The sequence below is a fragment of the Condylostylus longicornis genome, unplaced genomic scaffold, assembly GCF_029603195.1.
Source record: "Condylostylus longicornis isolate FDR11 unplaced genomic scaffold, ASM2960319v2 ptg000075l, whole genome shotgun sequence".
Lineage (NCBI taxonomy): Eukaryota > Metazoa > Arthropoda > Insecta > Diptera > Dolichopodidae > Condylostylus > Condylostylus longicornis.
In genome coordinates, this window is record NW_026578043.1 from 3,286,240 (window position 1) to 3,310,478 (window position 24,239).

A 24,239-nucleotide genomic window follows, 5' to 3' on the forward strand; every position below is an offset into this window, starting at 1 on the left:
CACAAAATTCATTGCCAATAAAATTTTTAAAATTTGTTGCCAAAAATATCAATTTTTCCAAATTTGGGAAGCATAACTTTTGCTGAGGAGAGAGTATAAACAATTAAAAATTTTGTTTAAGATGGATGGATGCCATTAATATAAACCGGATGATGTATAAAATTTCAACTTCCTATCTTAAATAAAAATCAAAATGCATGTTCGAAAAATATTATATTAAAAACCAACTGAAAATAAGATTTAAGATAAACTTAAATGTAACTTGATTATCTTGTGCCTTAACTTTTTAACATAAGAATCATTAACAACATATTGCATTTTCCATTAGGTTTTGGTTTTGAAAATACTTTATGCAAATTTTTTAAAACTTTTAACTAATCCTCGCTACATAGAATCTATTTTAAAATGACTAAAACTAAAACAAAACTCAAAACCCTTCTTTTTCAAAGTAATTCCCGACTCTTTTATATGTTTCTGAAGTACATATGTACATTTTTCTTTATAAATGTGAATATAAAATTTTTTGTCTTTTTATACTTTTTGAACATTTCAGCTCATGTTGCTCCTGCATTTTCCTGCATATTTAAAAGAAAAATGTTTCTTTTCAAGTAAATGATTTATGATCTTAAAATACTCAGGCTTTTACACAATCATCGTAAGCTTTATTAAAGATTTTCCTTTACAATAATGATGAAATTACTTCACATTCCCTCTTTATACATACATACATATGCATATATACGTATCATATATGAATAAATTTTATTCACATGAAATACGGATAAGAAGTTAAACATTTAAATTTTATAAACCAACATGCACAAAATATATACATGTACACATAATATATATATACATATGTACAATAGAAAGCCATAAAGCAAAACAAAAAACTAAGATGAATGAACCTCCTAACTAAACGTCAAGAAAATGTTAACATACACATGTACATAGGTCATATATAATAATAAGTTATACACATATTTGATATCCTTATAAAATGGAGGAGTCTTTATACAAACTTCTGTGTGAAAAAAGTGTATGAACAAAAACTAAAAAAAAAATTAGTAATAGTTTTTTTTTGTGTACTCCGCAGAGTTGATTTAATATTTTTGTGTTTTTCTTTAACTTCTTTCTCTATATTCTGCTAATGCTTATTCCTTCTTTTATTTTTAGGTTTTATCCTGAATTTCTGAAAAACTTTTGGTTTGATCCTGCTTTAGAGTAAAAAAAAATTCAAAATATATTGCATATATTAAAAAAAATCGCTAAGTAAAACATAAAGGAACAAATAAAAGTAACTATACACAATTTCCATAATAGCATTTTAAATAATTTTTGATAGTACAAAACAGTTAGAACAAAATATGTATCATAGGTTCCCAGAATTCAAAAGTTAAATTTTTACTATATTATGTTATGTATAAATTTACAAAGTATCATATATATAGTAACTACATAATAAAAATCATATGTATATATACATACATAAATTTCTTATTAATTTGCAGTACAGGTTTCGAACCTACCAAATATAATTTGCGTACCAAATATAGTTATTTGGCGTAGGAGCAGAAAAATTGAAAATTTTTAATTTATAATTTATCCCAGTTGCAAAATAATTATGTACGTATATATGTATATTCCATTTAAAGTCCTCTTGACGACTTCAAAATTGATAAAAGAACTGAATGAAATTTTCTAACATATTTTTTTTTAATTTCTTTCTGAATATCAAAACGAATTTTTATTAAAACCATGTAATTCTACCCTCGGTAAATTTACATCACAACTAATTTGAGTATCACGCCCTCAGAAATACATTTTTGTGGCCTATATTTGGGCGAAATTTCATGTATTTTTAAATATTCTGCAAATGTTAAAATATACAGCGAAATACTAACCAATGCATATTAATTCATGCATATATGTGGTGCATTTCAAGTTTATTTAAATACATTACCTACATACATGTCTTTTTTTGATAAACTTCTAAACTTTCTCGGTTAAAATCGAATATTTTACTCTCATTCAAGTTAGATAACCGAAATTTTAATCTACTACACATCTAATTCCAGCAGGAAAAATTAAATGAAATGTAAAATTATTGAAATTTTCAATATCGGGATACCTTTAAATTGAAAAAATAAATTCGATGCGCAAATTTTTATAAAGGAGCTGTATTTTGTTGTGAGTCGGCTTAATATGATTAATGTCTGAAAAATTATGAAATATTGAAAAAAAATCTTTAAAAGAATTACAACAATTAAAGAAATAAAAAGGGAAAAGCAAGTACTTACTCCAATCCACGTAGATCCGGATTGTCATTTAATAGTAGAATAAATATTCAATGCCTTGAATTAAAAATAAAGCAATTATCTCTAAAATAGTTTTTCCACTACAACTATAGAGTACAATATTCATGGTATCACTTAGAATATTCCTCTGGTACGCCAAATTTTATATTTCAAATTAACAATTCAGGATACGCAATAATAAACAGAAAAAAAAAAAACAAATTTTCTTTCATTTTTATTTTTTATTTTGTGTTTTTACTCAAAAATCCTTTGAACTTTTTTAGATACTCCTACAACATTATAAAATGAACAACATTGAAAATTTATTGCTTTTAGAGGAAAAGTCGAGTTATTTTTCTCCATTTAGGAAAAAAAATTTCCGTATAAAAAAAAAATTCATTTTGTGCATAAAATTTTCTTTTTTGTTTTTCTTTTTCCTTCCTTCTTTCATTTTTCTTTTTTTTTATTGTTTTGCTTTACTGTTTTTCCATATGTAAAATGAAAATTTATGACTTTTCTTGTCCTTTATTAATTTATGAGAAAATATTTTTTAGTACACATATATATATGTATTTTACATATGAATTATCCTCACACACAGATTAATATAAAGTTTACATAGAAATATATTGATGAAAATACTTTCATATAATATGTATATATACATATGTATTCATAAATAAAAAGGAACACATAAATTAGAAAGAGATGATAATCATTAAATTGAAATAGCAAGAAAAAGAGGATATCAGGTTCCTGGTTGTAGGTAACCTGTTATCGACGATTTTGACTTTTTTGTTTATATTTTTCATATTTTTCTATTTAAAATTCAAATTTCTATCTTTAAATTAACTGGAGGTGGTTTGTTACAAGTACAGAGGAGGATCTCGTAAATATTCATAAATATGTTTTGGTTCTTTTTTTTCTGATTTTTTTTTTCTTTTCTCTCATTTTGCATATAAAACTCAAATTTTCTCTGACAATGAAATATTATCCTTTTCTGTTTAGTGAGAAATTTTTAATAAATCAAATATTATACAATTACAAATATACAGTTCATTGAGTCTCCTTTGCTACTTTAATTTACCTATGTATATATGAAGTACATTTTTAGTTTTAGGATTCCATTTTGCATTTTCTTTACTTTTTTTATTTTGCTTTTTTTGGTAAATAATTGTTTATATATCGTAGACTTCAACTTTAGGCAAGATTTTTTTTCTTAATTTTTGATTTATTAATTTATTACTCATAAATCTGAACCCTATAAAATGTCTGTATACAGTTATATATGTATTTCATAATAAAGTGGGTATAAAAATGTGTAAAACATCCTAAACGGACATACGTGTATAAGGAACAAATACATATTTAAAGCTCAAAAAGGAAAATACTAAACGATTAAATCTTTTAATTAATCAATCAAAAAAGTTAAATTGGTTATTGCTATATTGTTAAAAAGTTATGGCTCTTATACTCGTACAACTTTGAAAATTTATTTTAACAAAGCAGCAATCACATGAAGGATGCGATTTGTTAGAATTTTAACAAATCTATGTCAATTATTACACTGAACAAAAATTGATTCACACAGAAAAAAATTAAATTTTAAACTATTGTCGTAATTTCTTTAAATATTTTTAAATTCAAAGTTAATTCATATTAATTTATTATGAAGTGAATTTCTTCTTCAAAAGTGTATGTATTCTTGTACTTACGAGAAAAAAAAAACAAAATTTCCTTGTAAATTTTTCTTAAAAATCGTCAAAATACAAATTATTATAATAAATTAATAGAATTAGCATGCCATTAAGCAATTATACGTTTAAAAAAATAGCAACTAGGTGTTAAATTGCAACTAATTTAATTTTCAAAACGCTTATAAGTATTTTCTGATCACGCTCAATTTGATTTAAAAATTTAGATATTTTGTGAATATTTTATATGTATATTTGTATGTACTCATGATTTTAAAAATTCATTTGAAGTAATATTCAATAGCATACGTTCTTTGCACAACGCTACACTATACTTAATTAAGAAGGGGAAATTTATTGAGAAAATTATATAATATTTTAATAAGAGTATAATAAGGAAAATGGAGGTTTCCTAATCAAAAATTTTTGATAATTGATAACTAAATAAAACCAGAATTCGAATATCTTTTAGCCTCTGTTTATTTATTTTACAATTCAAAAGTTGCATATCATACATTATTTTGAATCGATAAAATTATAATTATCATAAAATGACAAATTCAAACCAACCCTTTAAATAAATTTGTGTGCATACAGTTTTTATACCATGCTTTGAAAACAATTGCATGAATGCTTTTACGATCGCTCTTGATACTTACTTCCTATGCCTATATAATTTTAATAACAATTGGTCCAATCAGTAGCAGACTTTTGATTAAATTAGTGCACTGCAAAGTATTTTTAAAGTTGCATGGCAGCTGGTATAACCAGATGCTTATACTTATTTAATTATAGCTTAAAATAATATTAAATATTATTTATTTATTGGATAAATTAAAAGTTTGTATAAATTGTATCGTATATAAACAAAAATTTTTCCATAATAACTTAAATAACTTAAATTTGAAAAACTTAAGTTTAACTGGTTAATTTTTTACCGTCCGAATATCTTAATTTTGAAATTTTCTGTTCTGTTCTAATTTATATAATGTTATATTCAATTAGCAAATATCGAATAATGAAAATAACATAGTCGATTAAACAATTACCATATACTTAAAAACGATCATTAAACTTTCATTATTAAAATTTATTTTATTCGAATGGTAGTAGATTTTTTATATGTAATAAAGAATTCGATTGAAAATGTAATTATGTACTTATATGTACATATAAGTACATATATGTATGTACATATATGAAAATATAAATAAATTATTTTTGATATTCTTCATGCATATTTCGTTTATTTTGTATTGCCCTGGATATAAAGATAAGCAATGATTGAATATATGAATATGCGAGAAGACAGATCTATATTATGTTGTGTATATTATGAAAAATTTATCAAGCGCACATCATACTCACATTGCATATTATTAAAACATATACATATATATATATGTAAAATAACTCACGTTTTTTAGAAAGATGCCTTTAATAGGAATAGTTTTGAAAAACAAAAATAAAAGATTGTTAGCACACGTTTAAAATGATTAATTGAAAATGTGTAATGCATTTTAAATATAAAACAACTGTTTTCATGATTTATGAGTTTTTGCGATTTAAAAATATTTAATTTTAATTTTTCAATTAAAAATATTTGAAGGTGCGAAAAGCTATTTCATGCATAATATAAAATTATATGTAAATATGTATGTATGTAAGTTCATTAAGATGATGTTGGCAATCATAAAATTAAATTATGTACACCTTATGAACAAGAAAAGAGGTAAAATTTATTATGTATCACCTTATAGTTAAGTATTCTATATAGAGGAGAATTAAAAAAAGTGTTTTACTTAGTAAAAAACAAAAACTATATCTATAGTTTCTAAAAAATTTGGTAATAGCAAAATGGTACGATGATTGTTCTACCTGGGACGCTAACTACTCTAGACAGTGCAATCATTTCAACAAAATAACCGTCTTCTCCCCTACAATCTAGACTTTCCGCAGTAAATATAACCACTGAGGATCAAAATGTATAATTAAAAAATGATCGTATGGATCAAAAAATTTATTTCTTTACTACAGACTAGATTTAAATACTATATAATTTTGCTCTTATTATAAGTTTGTTAATCAAATATATCAACAATATATCAACAAAAACAATATGTGAGAACAGTTGAGTTTTATAGGTACCATATGCATTATTACTCTTATTATTATATTTAATGAACTTGATAAATAAAAACCTCAAAATGCAATTATTACTTTCATTTTATTAATTTCTTTGCAATCATAATAAAAATTTGGAATATCTAATATAACAGGTAGATTCCATTATTCTTGACTACTTTACGTTGTATTACAGTATACGGTTTTATCAAAGAGAACTTAAGATTTTCTGTATACATTGCGTTAAAAAATTATTTATTCTAAATTTCTGAAAATTTTAGGTATTTTAGCATAATGTTTTCTATGCTTTTCATTAGTGTACTCTTAAAAGTTCATTAATTAAGTAGAATTATTTACTTTTATAAACAATGTTTTGCTTTATGAGACAGATAAGGCGTTTAATATATAAAAAACTTATCAAATATTATTTAAATAGTTACCTTATCAAAATTATTTTGAAAAATAATTTTTTAAATCCAACCCTTTTTTTGTCTTTCTTAATTTCCTGATGATTTTCTGATCTAACTACAGTGTGCCGAAAATTAAAATGTTTTTCGTTTTTAGGTTCCACCTTTTTCTTACTAAATTATTACATACATATGTATTTATGTTAGGCAGTAAGGGGACAATAACTATAAGTACATAATATGTATGTATGTATATCTATGTACACACAAATAACTTCTAATAGGATGCTCATACTTTATCTCCTAAAGACTTAAAACTATTGCATATTAAAACAACATTGGATCTTTGAAATTTACCGAATCACTTACTCTATTTGTTTAGATTTGATTACATTCATTTAATATTGTGTTTTTTAATATAAATTATATAATTCACAAAATATTTTTTTTATTTGTAGTTTTAAAGGACTAATCAAACAAATGTAAAAAAACAAAATACATATGTATGTAATTTATTCAAAGATAAAATAAATATTTTTATATAATATGGTTGCCTACATACATATGTATGTATATAATGTACTTCAGTTGCTTTTGTAGGTCTACAATCTTTATTACTTCTTTTACGCACTAATATTTTTGTTTACCTACTTTAACAATAATATTTAAATATTTTAGTCACAAGAACGGCACACCAAGGCACTGCAAGGAAAATATTTAAACTTCTGATTAAAGATACAAGCAACCGCATTAAAAGTTTTTAATTAACATGGAATTAAATTGATAATTTTATTAAGTTCCATTCTTTTTATATTTATAATGCAAATGCAAACAATATTATTAAATTTTTAAAATGCGCTATTACAATGATTTTTTTTAATGTTTATTCATGCACAATTATAATTATAATTTTTTTTAACTTCTTTTTAAAACGCCGATTCTGATTGTTTAAATATTTCTGTAACAAGGTAACCTTTATCGTTTAATTACACAAGGATTGAAATTTTTTAATCAAAAGACTTACTTACATATTATGTTTTTTTATTCGTAAAGTCGAGCATAATTTATTTTGAAAAAAAACCTATGAATAATGTGATGTATGTAGAATAGTACTAAAATAATATAATAAAATAACAGTACTAAAATAATATATATATACATGTAATATGCATGTATAATTTTTTATATAATTTTATATATACACATATATGTGTATATAGGCTTAAAAACTAATTCAACCTACAAGAACTTCTTATTTTGTGGAATTTTTATTTAGAGAAGCAACCAAAATGAAGAATTTTTCCTAATTTGTTATATATATATATATATGCATGTATGTATGTAGGCTTAAAAATTAATTTAAAAGAATGAAATTACAATTAATATACAACTTGTTCACTAGCTTTGATTTTACTTAATGTAAATTACTTCCGGTGAAATTTTTTGAAAAGTTTAGAAAGAGTTGCACTTTATTTCGATATATTTTTGTTTCTAGCTATTTTAACTCTCAAAATTAAAAGTTATGTTCCCCAATTGCACATTAAGGAAGATTATTTGCATTATTTGAAAAAATTTGTGTTTGATTTTTTACTATTTGTTTTGTACTTTTTTTGTATGCTGTATTATTAAAGTGCTACAAATTGGTGATTACTTGATGAATACGTACATATAATACATATATATTACTAAATTCTTATTATTATATGACTCAAAATATTTTCGTAAATCAAAAAATTAAAGGTTTAAAAGAAAACTATTAAAACTTCCGGTTGTAAGACTTAAACGACAAGCTTAAAACAACCAAATCTGCATATACAACATTTTTGTGTATAATGTGTATAATTTAATTCTTTTTTTAAATAACATAAAAACAAACAATTTTAAAGAAAATTATGATCAGAGATATTTTGTGATCAAAGCTTCAAGTTAGGATTAAATAGAAATATGAAATAACAGCATAGCTTTACAAGCTTCAAAACGTGTTATTTTGGAAATTAGTCACTCTACTGTTTTATTACATTACTGGGATAAATAGAAAAAGTTTTTATACTTACATTCATACTTAATATGTACATCTGTACATATGTATGTATATGTTCATTTTTTCAATTTCCAAAAGTAAGAAATTAAGAAGTATTCAGTTGATCAATAACGTCAAGTCCAACAAATCAGTAGTCAGAATTCATTTGAAAATATTAATATTTTTTTTAATTAACTGAAGAGTCTCAAAACTTTATCCAAAAAGATGTATGTATGTATGTACATATGTATTTTTTAAATACATATGTATGTAGGTCCAACCTACAAGAACTTCTTATTTTGTGGAATTTTTATTTAATGAAGCAACCAAATTGAAGTGTTTTTCCCTAATTTTTTGTGGAAATATTAAAATTTTAGGAAACAAAATTATTTTTTAAAAAATTATAAATTTTGCTACTTCAAATTATTTAATTTTTTTCTAGATTTATACATACATACATGTTTATGTATGTAAAAATGCAATATTTTTTAAATTATTTTATTTCTATTACAAAATATTCTACAATAATACAATCATCAAAAACTTACTTTGATTAATTTATGCTATAAAATTTTTGAAAATCAATTTTGAATATTCCAAAAATTCACTCTTCCAACAAGTTTAACTAGTAATTAACAGTTTTTAACGTTAAACAAATTAAATAAATTGTGGTATCGCTTTTTATGCGAATGTTCTACCAATTCCATAAAGTATACTATGTATGTATGTATACTATGTTCATTTTTATGTAATTCAAATCTTGAGCAAAAAATTGTATGAAGTTTGAAATTTAAATGAAAATCAAACCATAAATTTTGAAGTCAAAAATTACAAAGCCATAAATTACATATGAAACTTACAAGATACATATATAATTTTTTAAATTTTTATAAACAATTGGTAGATAGGTAGGCAGATATACCTACCTACTTTAATTTCCAAATAAAATAAATGAAATTGACAATTAATGTGGCTTAGCATATTCCGGCATTGGTATATTAAATCCGTCCTTAGTTTCAAAAAATGTGTAAGATAATGTTATAGTGTCAACTAATTCCATCTTAGGATCATCAACAAACTCCGGATCAATATAGAAGAATACTGGCATATCAACCTTATATAAACAATTTTTAAAAATTATTAAATTTCAAAGAAACTTAAAAGTGAAATACCTCTTCGTTGGGATTCAATTGTTGTTCTTCAAAACAAAAACATTGAATTTTATTGAAATATTGTCCAGCTTCAAATGGAATTACATTGTAAGTGCTAATTCCAGTTACAGGTTTATCTGTTGGGTTTCTTGCAGTATAAAAAGCTAAAGCTGTTTCACCTGGCACTACTTTAATTTCATATTGTTGCGGCTTGAAGTTCCATCTCATTGATGCGCCCAGATCAGCGTTAAATTTTATTTTTAATTGTCGATTTTCTATCTTTTTCATATGTTCAACTTTTGCTACATCATGACCTTTGGAAGTCGTTCCACCATAACTGTATGCCTAAAATTAGAGATTTGATAATTAAATTAAAACAAAAATTGGGAAGTGAAGAAATTTCCAAAAACTGTAACCTATGTAAGTAATACAAAATTACCTTGCATACTAAACATGCATTAAATATTTGATTTCATCTATTGTAATAAGTAAGTACCCACTATTTACTAATTATAATATAGTACTTGGAAATTTTAATGTATGCCTATAACCTAGCTACATTGTAAATGTAAAAAAATAAATTTAGAGACTATCACTCACCTGGCAAAACATTCTATAAAGGGGCACTGCCGCATAGCTAAAACCAGCAACTAAAACACCGGCAGCAGAAACATAATACAAAGTTGATTTAATGTTTCTTTTTCGTGCATCTCCATCACTTCTATTAAAATTATTTTGAAAATTTGTTTTTGTTTGAAATATATTCCTTTTCTTTATACTAAAAAATTGATTTATCACACTTTTATTGCATATTATATACCTAGACAATTTTTGTAACATTTTAATATTTATTCAATATTTTATATAAACGTCTATATTGATTTATATGTTTTAAATACAAAATAAAAATAGAGTATTTGTTTCATAACTTAATAAATTCAACACAATTGTACCAGTAATGATGCATTTTGTTTTTAAATGACAAAAGTAAGGTTATAATTAATTGTTTTTAATTTTCGCTGCCTTCAAATGTCAAATATTTACAGACTGTGCAGATATAAACAACAGCTTCCACATGCTACATGCGTTACACATACGTTAAGTTTTCAAGCAAAAACATTCGTTATTTGGCAGTAAGGAAATATAAGATGACACCGTTTTTTTACCGGAACTATCGAACTCAAATACTAGGCCCGGAACAAAAATTAAAAAATTTCACTTATATTAAAATAAACAAGTCTCCTTTATTTTCGAAAAAGTCAGAGCAAATGTTAAAATTAGTAAAGTAAAATTTTTCGCAAAGGTATACAAAAATTTTAGTAAAATATAACCCTTAAAGGTTACTATTTTTGAATAAGATAATTGAATTTTGTCTACAGAACGTTCGGAATATTCTGAATAAAGAAAAAAACTTTACATATTTTGACATATTGAGAAAATGGCAAGAGATGAATGATGATTTTGACGTATTTAGAAAAGATGAATAAACGAAAACGCTCTCTAATAGCTTAACATAGTTAAGTAAAAACTACAGTGTCAAATAGATTCATATTAAAAATTAATTATAATTTGACTTCTTTACTGTTCAAAAGATTTTAAACGCTTCTAAATTTCTTTCTACTTCTTTTTTGACAATTATTTTTTGGTCACGGAAAAAACTCAAAAATAAATTGTAGTTGAAATTTTCAGTTAAAAATATTCAGGTCCTTGTCAATATTTGATAGAAGTGAAATAAAAAAGCTGGCAATTTTTCCAAAAGCAAAAAAAGAACTCTTTTTCAGAAATTCAAAGTCAAATATTGACAACGGCCGCTTTTTTTCTTAAAATGGTTTCAATTAATAACGAAAAAATGTCATCTGCGAACATGTTAATTTAGTATGAATTCAATTTTCGATAACACCTCGCACGAAGGAAAAAAAACTTGTTATTTATTCTGTTATAGTGTGAATAAAATATTAAAAAAATAATACTAAGTGATACAAACTTATTGAAACGCTACATATTTACATTTTATCAAATGACTATTGTGAATTTTTCCATCTTTACAGAAAAAGTACCATTATCAAATTTAGCAAAAGTCATACGTTACTATGGTTGTAAAACAATTACAAACAGAATTTCAGAATATATACATATTCTAAAACAACCTAAATTTTATGGATTCCTACAAGATATTTTACTAAATAATAGGAATGGACTTCAGTTTGGATGATCCTTTAGCTGACTTAGTTAGTGATAATTCTAACGACAGCTTCTTCGAGACATCTAAAAAACCTCCACAAACAGGTTTAAAAGCCAAGGATGGCACCAAACAACAAAGTACAGAAAATCAAAGAGGCTTTACGTCTGCTAAAACAATGGAAGATTTATTTGGAATTCAATCTTCCATACACTCAACAAAACCTCAAGGGGAAATACTCAAATCTACTCCACCTTCATCTCTTAGTATTAAAAAACCGATAATTTCCAGAACTGAACCAAGTAAATCGGGTGATATCTTTGTTGAAGGTGATATAATAGCTGATTTAGGTTTTGACCCAAAGAAGCCTAAAGGTAGTAAATCAAGTATTCTTGACGATTTACTTACTTCAATCGATACGTCGAAAATTACACAACCTGCCCTAAAATATTCTAGACCTTTGACGGCAGCAGGTGTAAATGCCCCGAAAAATATATCAAGACAATCAACAGAAACTGATAACTCCGGTCCTGGTACTTCTCAAGGAACTTCTTTACCAACTACTAGACCAAAAACATCTGTGGGACGCCGACAATCTGTTAATTCTGGAAATGACCCATTAGGATTGTTTACAACTCCTCCAGCAGGGTCAGTCAAAGATCAATCTTTTGAATCTAAAGTAGATTCTAATAAGGAAATTTCATTTAAAAGCAAAGTGAAAAGTTTAAATCCAGATTGGCTAGGTCTTGACCTGCAATCTTCAATAAAAAAACCGGAATCAAAAATATCAACTTCAGAGCCACAAATATTACAAGTCAATCAAACCGAATTACCTAAAGCAATATCTTCCGTATCATATTCTCAGCAAGAGTTTTCCCAAATAAATGCGAATCCGACCTACAATAATCAAAACACAATTGCAATAGTGGCTGCAAATATGGAAACTCAAAACGCTATTCAAACTCTTAATCAACAAGAATCACAAATTTTAATGGCAGCACAGTTAAAAAACCAAGAGAGAGCACTTCTTGAAATGCAGAAGAAACAACAAGAACTACTAAATCAACAAGAGCTTAAATTCAATGAATTATTGAAAAATCAAATATCTAGGCAAAATAATTTAGAAACAACTATAAAAGCGCAACAAGAACGTATTAATGCTCACATTCAAATGCTAATGACGCAGCCTCCCCTTCTTTCAGATACTGCAGAAATGAAAATATTTCAAAATAATGAGAATAAGAAAACTGATTTAATAGCAGAAAATGAAAATCACGAAAATCAAATTCAATTTGAACATGATGTGAAGCGTTTGGAACTAGAAAAGCTTAGACTTGAAGACTTAATATCAAATATAAACATAAATCACGAAAAAGAGCTTGAACTCATAGAGAATTCCCATAAGTAAGTAGCTACCTACCTTTATAAAAATTCATATTAAAACTACATATTTATTCTTTTTATGTTTTTCTTATTATTTTGGTAACTAAAATATAGGAAACAGATTCAGCTATTAGAAGACAATTTAGAGATTGTTGAGAAACGTTTACAAACGGAAATTATTTCTTTACAAGAATTTTATTCCAAGAAATTAAACGATATTGAGGTAGAAAAACAGAAATTAGTCAATGAATATGAGGAAAAACTTAGGAACTTAAAAGAAAATTATGAAAAAAATATCGCAGACTTAAAATTAGATTATGAGAACTCGATTGAAAATCTTAAATCTGATCATAAATCTACTATTGAAGCTATACGTGAGTCTAAATTAATGGAATTTGCAGTAGTTCAGGACAACGCATCATATTTGCAAATTCTTAGAAATGCGTCGACTAATTTAGAAAACGTTTCAGGAAATTTACAAAATCTAAGAGATGAAATGTATAACAAAATAGACTTAGAATACAAAGAAAAAGAAGACAAACTAATGCAAAAAGAAAAAAAATTAAATGACTTAGAACGACGTTTAAAGATTACACAAGAGTCATCTGACAAAGAAAAATCTCGCTTAATAGAACTAGTAACTACGCTCGAAATTCAGCTTCAAAAACTATCACAAGATTCTGCTGACGAGAAATGGAACATAAAGCAAAAATTATCGGCATTAGAAATAGAACGTGAAGCATTTGAGCGCGAAAAACTCTATATTAGGGAACAGCTAACCCGATCTGAAAAAAAACTGGAAGATTTAAAAGAATATCAAGTTGAGGAATATCGTAAACTATTGGAAAAAGTGCAAGATGAAAAAAAATTGTTGGCAATTGAAAAAACTAAGTTTGAAACTGCTAAAAAACTGGATGAAGATTGTGGCTTAAATCGATCTAGAGCAGAAATAGATATAGCAATCAAAGTGGCAAAAGAAGCTACCAAACAAGCGGATGTGGAGCGTGAGCGTTTCCTAAAGTCACAAAGAGAATTGGAAATTCGTAAGAGGGATTTAATTGATCAAGAAAATGAACTTCGCTCAAAAGGAGAGGAGTTGGAATCTGAAATTCTAAAAACAAAATCTAAGGAACGAAAGGTTCGCGAAGCATTGCAACGCCAAAAATACATTGAGCAAAGCTTAACTGCAAAAGTACAATTTTTGCAAAACCAAACCAGAGTTCTTTCCGAGCGTGAAACACAATTGTCTCAGGAGAGATTATTGCTATCAAAAGAGCGAATAGATCTTCAAGAACTTAAGAAAAAAGTTGAACTAAGTAAATGTAGTCTTTGCAAAATCGGAGAAAGAAGTATTGAAATTTCAAATATTATAACAGGAAATGATATTTTACCTGATGCAGAAAATTATTTAACTGAACTTAATTTCGCTTACAATAATAACTTTACTCACAATATTGACCAACTCTTTGATAAGGATGTGGCAGAGTCTTTAATAAAAATGGAACATATAAATAAAAAATTCAACAATGAGTTAAACAACGACGACGATAATGTGCTTAACCAGAATTTAAACACTCAAAATTTCGACCTTGCTCAACCACAAGGGTTTCTAGATCCTGAGTTCTCTGCTATTGACTTAAATTCTAGATTATCCAAAATTGATGAATTTTAAAATTTTTGCCTTTTACATACATTTATGACTGAATAAAAACATAATTAGAATTATTCTAATAAATGATTATCAATTTAATATTATGAAAATTATATTGTAAAACTTTAACTTTATAATGTGAAAGTGAAGCCTGAAAATTTACTTTTTAAGTTAAATGTAATAATGTAATAAATATTATTCCTAGAGATAACTTTATACTAAACGTCAGTGTATTTAAGTAAATATTTTCCATAATAATGAATTTATATTTTACAAAATTAATACACATATAAACATACATAAAATTTTTAATATTAAAACTAAATTAAAAGTTTATATTATACTATTAAAGGACTACTAAGGTGAATCTATTGGTTCGTCTCTTTTATGAGTTAAAAGCTTAAAACTTGCCAGTACTTTTTTTCAAAACATTTTAATTAAAAATAAAATAAAATAAATAAAATGAATTCAAAAGTTTCGCTCTTTTATAGACCAAAATCAAAATTTCTGGTTTTTTGCATTACCAAAAAATATTTGTTTATGTTTATATTTTGAAATTTTTTCGACTTTTCCGCCTGGTTTATTTTTTCTTTTAAATGAGATTTTTTTCTTTTTGCGAGAAATTACGTATAACAATCTCTTTTTAAAGTTTTTTCAAGTTTTATGCTAACAGATCTCACCTATTATTTCCATCTGTACAGCGTATACACAAATTGAAATTTCAAATAAAGTACTCCATCATCAATATAAACAAAGTTGTTGTTAACGAAATAATTATTGATACTGGCACTGCTCCGATTCTGCAGCTTAAAGCGAAATAATCGAAGATTAATTATTATATAAATTGCAAAGTTAAAAGAAATAAATGTACACATTTAATCTTGAAAGAAGTTTACTTTCAATTCACACAAAGCCAATGTCACGCATCAACTATTCAACTTGGTCCTCAGCACGTTGAATTCAATTGTTAGTGGACTAGTTGATTAACCATTTGATAGTTGAAACTTGGTTGAAGAAAATATTAAAAAATTTAATTTTTTTGAGCGTAACCTTGTATGTTGTATAAAATTCCATCTATAGTTTTGAAATAAATTGAAATAATGTGGAAATGTGACTGCTTATGTTAGTGAATGTGTTTTTCAACGTGGTGGAGGACCAATTTGAATACTGGAAGAGAAACTTAAGGCTGTGTTTTTTTTTTACTCTTGACTGCAAAACGTAAGACAAAGAAAGTTTAAATAACGCAATGAATTCAAGATTTATTTTAATTCAGAAGTTTATTGTGAATTCAACAAGAAACGAATGAGTTTCACTTTAAAACTGTCAAAACCGTTAAGCATATGCCAATATTTTACCTTATTGTATAAATAATTTATTTTGACAGTCGGCAAATCGTAAATAATCAACTATTTTTGTCATATTTAGTAAAAAAAAATAACAGAGGTCATATTGTGAAAATTTTTTTTTTACAAAAAAGATTTTAAGGTATATTTCATATTATATTTCATACAAGGTATATTTATTGTTTATTTAACAATGAATACTACTCGTATGAACGAACATAAAAATATTGAATTGTATCTTTATGTAAAGTTTATTATTTTGCAGAATGTCGGACACTTCACAATTTACCCAATCACAATCTCGTTCAGGTGACAGAGATGTTTATCAACAATCACAATTTCCCATTGGCAGCGAACAAGTTCAACCCAGACATCAGTTCTCATATTCCCAACCTTCAACGCAAGGACAAAAACCACAACACCCTTTAGCTAATTATCAATTTTCTTCCGAAGAATTAAGGGTTTTAAGAGAATGCAATACGGAGTCATTTTTCCAACGTTGTATACCATTTAGCGCAGTATTTGGCCTTGGCTCACATTTAGCAGTCAAAAATGGTTTTCTGACACCTAATCCTAAATATGGCTCGATTCCAAAAGTTGTAGTAAGTGTAATTATAGGCTATTTTCTTGGCAAAATCAGCTATCAACAAAAATGTGCTGAAAAAATGATGCAATTACCAAACTCAAAATTGGGAGAAATTTTAAGACAAAAAAAGCAAGGGGGCATTGTGGGTTCTTTGCCGAATCAAGGCATGGGAACTCCCGGATTCGGTTTAACGCCGTTCTCAGCTGCTCCAAACAACGACGTCTATGACGATACACATTTAAAAGATAAGCAAACTAGATCAAATGCGTTGGACTTGGATACTGAAAGACCTACTTTTAGTTTAGATGATAGTCAAAATTTTGGTGATATTGGCAATCAAAATGAAACTTTACCTTTAGAACCTCCTAAAAAATTGGTAACTTACGAGGAGCTTAGAAAAACTAATCGGGATAATTACTACAAAAGAGCGCAAAGTAATGCACCAATTATACAAGATTCACCGAGTGTAATAAGAACAAGAGAAATTCCACCGTCAACAAGTAATAGTGATGAAGCACAAAATGAACCGATAAAGCCAATGAAGAAAAATCAATATGGCGACGTTTGGTCGCAATAATAATACTATAGAATTTTGAAAATGCAAATGGAAATTGTTCAACCTTAGAAAAACTAATCGTCTAATAACGAATGTTATAAAAAATTTATATTTCTTAGATATTTATGTATTTAGATATATTCATCATATATCTAAAGCAGTTATAATTTTTAATTACACAAAAATAAACATTATGTAGGAACATGTAATATGTAGATAGTTTCTTTCTTTTTTGTTTTAATTAAGATGCCATTTACGAAAAGGTACCTCTATTTAGTAAATTTATTATCCTAAAGTCAGAAAACAAATCTTTAAAAGTCAAAATTCAAATTAATAGGATTGAATATTTAACTCAATTTTCTCCTTTCAATAATTTAAATATCAGTTTATTAATTAATTACATGAATTATGTACTACCTATACCAAATAAATATAACAAAAAATTTAAGAATTCACCTTCTCAGGAGAATAACTACAATATAGAAAATAGAAAAAAATTTTTTCAAATATGTACCATTAAACAATAATATAAAAAAATTTATTAAATTTATAACAAGGAATCATCCACTTCTATTTTTAATTTACAAAAGGAAAAAATTTAAATTTTATACAAAACTATCGAAATATAAAATGTAACAGAATAGAAATTATTAAAACAATCACGGCTGAAGCTATTCCAATATACATTACTTGTCCATATCCTTTTGCATATTTAGACTGACGATTGGAAGTGTTTGGTATTTTACTTATTCCAAAACTGTCATCATCAGGATACCCTTCAACTGCATCATTAACATTATGTGTTTCAATTTCCAAATCTAAGATAAACTTTGCTTGCGATGTAACAACAGACGGAGACTCTCCTCGAAATATATAATCGCAAAATTGAATACCGTTATCATCAACTTTGTTGAAAAACACTCTTCTAGGGGGCTCATTTATTACAACGGCGTCATTAGATGCATTAGGATCAATCAAACCATCACAATACACCTGTATCCGGGAACACATTGATCGCATAATATCAGTTCTTATAAAATCATAAATTTCCTTAAATGAAGATTTTGGATGAGCCCAAACCCTTGATGCTATTATTCCAGAATATCGAATTATTCCATCAAATTGTTCAATTAATACCTTCTCATCCAAAGCAGTTGTTGTCAAAAATATACTGGCTGATATCCCCTTTGTCTTATCGTATTTATTTTGACATTTTTTCAAATAGTTTTCCAAAATAATACCATCTTCGACTGGTTCGTCTTGTACAAAAATTTTGCTATTATTAACATACAAGTTGATTGCTTCGAGTGTAGCCTATAAAAATATAAATTTAATTCAAAACTTTAAACCAAGTTAAAATAGTTGACCGTGAAATGTGTTTCAATATTGAGCTTTTCGTTGCTTTCAGCGATAGGGAAAATTTCGTCTAATTCATAATTTGTTTCAAAAAAAATCCATTCGGTAAGCTTATCAAGAAAAATACATTCTGCCGGAATCAAAGTGTTTCTAAAGTGAGTTGCAAAATTTTATACAAAAAATATGTACACAAATTTATAAATTTTACTAACTTGTCCTTAGGGTCATAATATTTACAATCTAAACTTTTTGTTGCAGAATTATAGAACATTATTAATTTAGTCGATCCCATAGTTGTTGAAGTACCGTAAAGATATTTATTTCGTCTAAATAGTCTTTAAATAAATATGATTTAAGCCATGTGGGTGGCATAAAAATATATGGTACTTACTGGCTTATGTCTGACAAAATTGCCATTATTTTATCTGTTTTTTCTTTATTTTTGTATATGTCAGAATCATCAACGAAAAATACACCTTTAATTAATAATCATTTAAAATATACATATATTATAGAAAGTAAAAATGTTTTATTACCCAAAACGAAAAAAGATCCTGGAATCATTTTTATAAGACTCATCACTTGATGTGATAATGAAGTACTATCTAAATCATCAACAGATTGAAAACAGATATGGCTAGAGTTATGTTCTGGAGTTGTTTCAGAGACTTCAATTTCTTGCTCCGTTTCATTGCAATCTGAATTTTTTGCCAAATGAATTACATAATCTTTGTTTTGGATATTAGGCTTAAATTGTTCAACATGAAAAAATATTTAATACAGTTTAAATTGAAGCAAAAAAAAAATTGTCGTCGTGTACTTGATACTCACTTGTCCAATAACAAGACCGAATGAAAATTTTCTTTCAGTTCCACATTTTTCTAAATATTTCTGAATGTTCCTATGTGCTATAATTGTTCGCATTTTAAAAAAAATAATTTATTTCCAATAATAAAATTTAAAACTTTCTTTATTCACAATTAAAATTCAATAAACATTTCAATCTATTATGTAGATTAGAATATGATGATATGTCACAATTTTATATTCACATTGACAATCTGTTCTGACATTCTGCAAAGCAAAATGTTACCTAGGTGTGTTCATTTTTTTATTTGACATAACAAAAATTTCATTGAATTTTTAAAATCGTGAATTGTGACCTTTTAGTATTCAGACCTATCAGTCGTGATTTTTTCATGCAAGTTGTAAACCATAATACATCAAATCCAGCGTAATACAAACCAGCAATCAAACTTTTCTAAAACTAAAGTCTTAATAAAATAGTATAAAATTAGCAATATATAAAAGAAAAGTAATTTTTTTAATATAATTTTCGTGTGCGTATTTCGTGAAAATTTAACGGAATTCTATTTAAAAATAATTTCAGTGCTAATTTTCAATTTTTTTTTTTTGTGAATGTTCTGCTGCAAAACAAGTTAGTGTTTTTTATCAAGGTTATTATACAAATTTAATAGACAATGTTTCCTAAAATTGATATTTCGAGATTTATGCAAATTATTTTTGATATTTGTATTGGCTTTCACAAGATGTTAACAGTACATATTAAAACTGAAACTCAGTAATTTTTTGACAAAGTCAGAGTATGAATATGTTAAAATGAATATAGCTTGTCAAAAAATTAAAAAATTTTTGTAAAAAAAAAGGCAAGTTCTCGGAACAAAGCTTGTTATATTTTACTCAGGTAACCAGTTAAAATTTAATACTGTCTCGTTCTATGTGCATACTAACAAATTTTCACCAATTTAATCCTAGGGAAAAACTTTTTAAGATCCAACTTAAAAATTAGGTTATCAATTTTCAATATAATTCTTGAGGTTAATATTACAACTAGATAGCTCAAAAATTTTATATAAACCTAGGCGTCATAGAATCGAATGCTCTTTCATCTAACGCCAATATCTAAAATTAAAAGTGTTTTAAATATCTGAAAATTATAATGTCAAAACTAGATATCTTCATGATAAATCAATTTAATTGCTAAATTTTGTATCTTTAAAAGTCAATATGTTTAAACCAATAAATGAGAGTTAACTAGTTAACTAGATTTCAACATTTATTTCAGTATCATCTACATTTCTTTAGCAATTACCAACTAAATAGACCACAAAATAAATTTACCAAAGGCGCTTCTTATTAAAACTAAGAATTTTAAGTAATAAAAAGTAATGATTTTGTGTGTATGTATTTATTTATCCTAATTTAAGCAAAATTTTTCTATTTTCCACATGCTATGACTTTTGACACGTAAAAATTCATTATTACTGCAAGCAAAGTTCTACGGCAGCACTACTAATTCTTATTTTCCATTAGTCATATCCCATCATCGCCCAAGTGTTGTGCTGTCATTCTTGAAAAATTTTTATGCATTTAGTTAAAAAGTAAATTTTTTCTATTCTATTTATAATTGAATTTAAGCACAAAAATGGAACCTTATGATGTGATAGTTAATCAACCAGTTGTTATTGATAACGGATCTGGCGTTATTAAGGCTGGTTTCGCTGGTGACCATGTTCCAAAATGTCGCTTTCCAAATTACATTGGTAGACCGAAACATTTACGGGTTATGGCTGGTGCCTTGGAGGGTGATTTATTTGTGGGGCCAAAAGCTGAAGAACACAGAGGTTTGTTAAGTATCCGTTATCCAATGGAACATGGAATAGTTACCGATTGGAATGACATGGAGCGGATCTGGAACTACATTTATAGTAAAGATCAATTATCGACTTTTTCCGAAGAGCATCCAGTATTATTAACAGAAGCTCCTCTTAATCCTAGAAGAAATAGGGAAAAGGCTGCTGAAATATTTTTTGAAACTTTAAATGTGCCTGCTCTTTTTGTATCAATGCAAGCTGTTCTTAGTTTATATGCTACAGGGCGTGTTACAGGTGTAGTTTTAGATTCTGGTGATGGAGTTACACATGCTGTTCCTATATATGAAGGATTTGCAATGCCTCATAGCATTATGCGAGTCGATATAGCTGGACGGGACGTAACTCGCTATCTAAAAGCGTTAATAAGAAAAGAAGGTTTCAATTTCCGTACCACTGCCGAATTTGAAATAGTAAGATCGATAAAGGAAAAAGTTTGCTATTTGGCTAGTAACCCTCAAAAGGAAGAAAATATTGAAACAGAAAAATTCGCATATACATTACCAGATGGAAAAACATTAGAAATTGGTCCAGCAAGATTTCGTGCTCCTGAAGTATTATTTCGACCAGATTTACTTGGTGAAGAATGTGAGGGCATTCATGATGTACTTATATACTCTATTGAAAAATCTGATATGGATTTAAGAAAAATGTTGTATCAAAATATTGTGCTATCAGGAGGTTCTACTTTGTTTAAAGGCTTTGGTGATAGATTATTAGCAGAAATAAAAAAACATGGGCCAAAAGATTTGAAAATTAGGATTGCAGCACCACAAGAAAGGTAAAAAAAGATTACATTTTTGTATATTTATTTATAAATATAAAATTTAACTTTAAGATTATATTCAACATGGATGGGAGGCTCTATTTTAGCATCTCTGGACACATTTAAAAAAATGTGGATTTCTAAGAGAGAATATGATGAAGAAGGGCATAGAGCAGTACATAGAAAGACATTTTAATTTTAAGTAAATTTTATTTTTTCTATTTCAAAATAATTTATATAACACAAAAAGAAAAAAAACAATTTATATAATTAAAATAAAACAAAATAAAAATCATATATTTATTAACAAAACCTACTGATTTTTTTAGGTTAAAAACGCTTTCAATAGGAATTATATAGAAATTTTTACTTTGTATGTATTTATGTATAATATCAATAAATTCTCAATTTTTGTTATAAGCATAATCAAAATTTTCTACGTTGTTTAAATATTTTGAAGCTTGAATAAATTTTATTTTTGATAATTTCCGAGTTCACAAATTTACTATTTTTTTTCGTATTGATTTTAGGAAAAATAACGAAATATATATTATGTATCTCAATAAAGTAAATAAATTATATAAGTTTCTAAGATTTTAGAAAAAAAAAACATTCAAAATATCAGCCAGTAATTAAAGTCGATTTACTTTGCTAAACAAATCAATGTTTTTTATTTTTACCTGCCCAAATTACCGTTTTTAATTACAGAGTACATGCATACTACAGAGCTGAATGATCTGAGGTGTGTTAAAAATAAATCAGGAATGATGCAATATAAGTATGAGTTGTGTTCACGGTTATGTTAATACATATTTGTTGACATTTTAGTAAGAGTTGTTTTTTTCCAAAATGATTAAAATAATTAATATATATATGTATCGTAATTTGTAGTGCATGTTTCTTTCCAAGCCAAAGAAAATTATACGAAATTTTTTAATATCTATACCTATATATGTATGTATGTAGAAAGTTTTGTTAATGTTTGAAGTTACACATGTTTAATAAACCACATTAAAAATTTATATAGGAAATTTTATCGATTTCTATGCGTTATATGTCTTCTATTCCTTATTCTTTAAAATGTAAAACTTCGAAGTTAAAGGATAAATTCATAGCAAATTTTTAATATGCTAAGGTTAAAGGTACTTACATTAAACAATATTCTCTTAAGAAAATGCTTTGCCAAAAATTTAAATACGTTTGTTTTCAATATAATTTAAATTGAAATAAAAAATGCTATTAAAATTTTAATATACTCATTTTTATTTTATTATTTTGGTTTTACATTCATATAAATATACGTACTTTTATATATATAAGGATATATGTACATATATGTACATAATATTGAGAATAATAATCTCTAAAATCTAAAACTATAATCTAACACAATTAATTTTTATTTTCGCTTGAGTGAAAATAACATTATGTATGTACTTAATTAATTTAATGTTGTATAATATTATATAAACTTCTCAATTAAATTATTTTTAAAAACTCTAAAACTTTTTGTTTTTAAGGAGCAAAAGGAAGCTTTATGGATTTGTGAATTACTTCTATTTACACATCAATTACATCAATAATTTTGCAATTGATCATTCAAATGATACAGAAAAAAAAAACTAATTTATTGAAACAAAAACTTTTACATTTTAATAAATTAATTTAATACATATGTGAATATAAACATAAGAGTTTTTGTCATAAAATTTTATTAATAAATATTGAGATAACATTAATAATTTGTTTCAAATAAAAAATTATAAAATACAAACTTTACTTTGATCATGAGAGCTACTGTTAAAATAAATGTAGTTACTTTATATAAATAACAAAAATAATTCAAATGCACTAAATTTATTCTTCTTTGTTTTACTTCCACTTTTGATATAAAACCTTTAACTAAATAAAAAATATTATTTTTTTGTTTTCACATTAAATTTACATGTATAAGTTAATTCCAAAATATTTATTTTCAGTTGATTCTTTCAATTTCCTTTAAATTTTAAACAGTAACTCTCCAATCATAATTTTTTACTATTTTATTATTATAA

At 25.9% G+C, this 24,239-nt stretch overlaps 5 protein-coding genes across 5 annotated transcripts; 3 read left to right on the forward strand and 2 right to left on the reverse strand.

Annotated features, from left to right (window-relative positions):
- Window positions 1-7,699: 7,699 nt before the first annotated feature.
- On the reverse strand, window positions 7,700-10,637 carry LOC129612610 (cytochrome c oxidase assembly protein COX11, mitochondrial-like). The gene is made up of 3 exons (XM_055526300.1): window positions 10,294-10,637; window positions 9,715-10,038; window positions 7,700-9,656 (listed from the first exon to the last, which is right to left on the reverse strand). Exons 1-3 carry the CDS (start codon window positions 10,531-10,533, stop codon window positions 9,507-9,509), a joined length of 714 nt encoding a protein of 237 aa, XP_055382275.1. The 5' UTR covers window positions 10,534-10,637; the 3' UTR covers window positions 7,700-9,506.
- Window positions 10,638-11,885: 1,248 nt separating this feature from the next.
- LOC129612576 (putative leucine-rich repeat-containing protein DDB_G0290503) lies at window positions 11,886-14,927 on the forward strand. Its single transcript, XM_055526245.1, has 2 exons — window positions 11,886-13,276; window positions 13,370-14,927. The coding sequence occupies exons 1-2, from the start codon at window positions 11,886-11,888 to the stop codon at window positions 14,925-14,927; spliced, it is 2,949 nt and encodes a 982-aa protein (XP_055382220.1).
- A 1,347-nt stretch (window positions 14,928-16,274) lies between these two features.
- On the forward strand, window positions 16,275-17,584 carry LOC129612647 (OCIA domain-containing protein 1-like). The gene is made up of 2 exons (XM_055526353.1): window positions 16,275-16,391; window positions 16,515-17,584. The coding sequence occupies exon 2, from the start codon at window positions 16,516-16,518 to the stop codon at window positions 17,410-17,412; it is 897 nt and encodes a 298-aa protein (XP_055382328.1). The 5' UTR covers window positions 16,275-16,391; window position 16,515; the 3' UTR covers window positions 17,413-17,584.
- Window positions 17,585-17,902: 318 nt separating this feature from the next.
- Window positions 17,903-19,750, reverse strand: LOC129612619 (protein odr-4 homolog). The gene is made up of 6 exons (XM_055526313.1): window positions 19,579-19,750; window positions 19,284-19,494; window positions 19,139-19,223; window positions 18,960-19,082; window positions 18,759-18,897; window positions 17,903-18,705 (listed from the first exon to the last, which is right to left on the reverse strand). The coding sequence occupies exons 1-6, from the start codon at window positions 19,669-19,671 to the stop codon at window positions 18,007-18,009; spliced, it is 1,350 nt and encodes a 449-aa protein (XP_055382288.1). The 5' UTR covers window positions 19,672-19,750; the 3' UTR covers window positions 17,903-18,006.
- Window positions 19,751-21,094: 1,344 nt separating this feature from the next.
- Window positions 21,095-22,670, forward strand: LOC129612550 (actin-related protein 1). The gene is made up of 2 exons (XM_055526211.1): window positions 21,095-22,200; window positions 22,258-22,670. Exons 1-2 carry the CDS (start codon window positions 21,194-21,196, stop codon window positions 22,379-22,381), a joined length of 1,131 nt encoding a protein of 376 aa, XP_055382186.1. The 5' UTR covers window positions 21,095-21,193; the 3' UTR covers window positions 22,382-22,670.
- The last annotated feature ends 1,569 nt before the right edge of the window (window positions 22,671-24,239 follow it).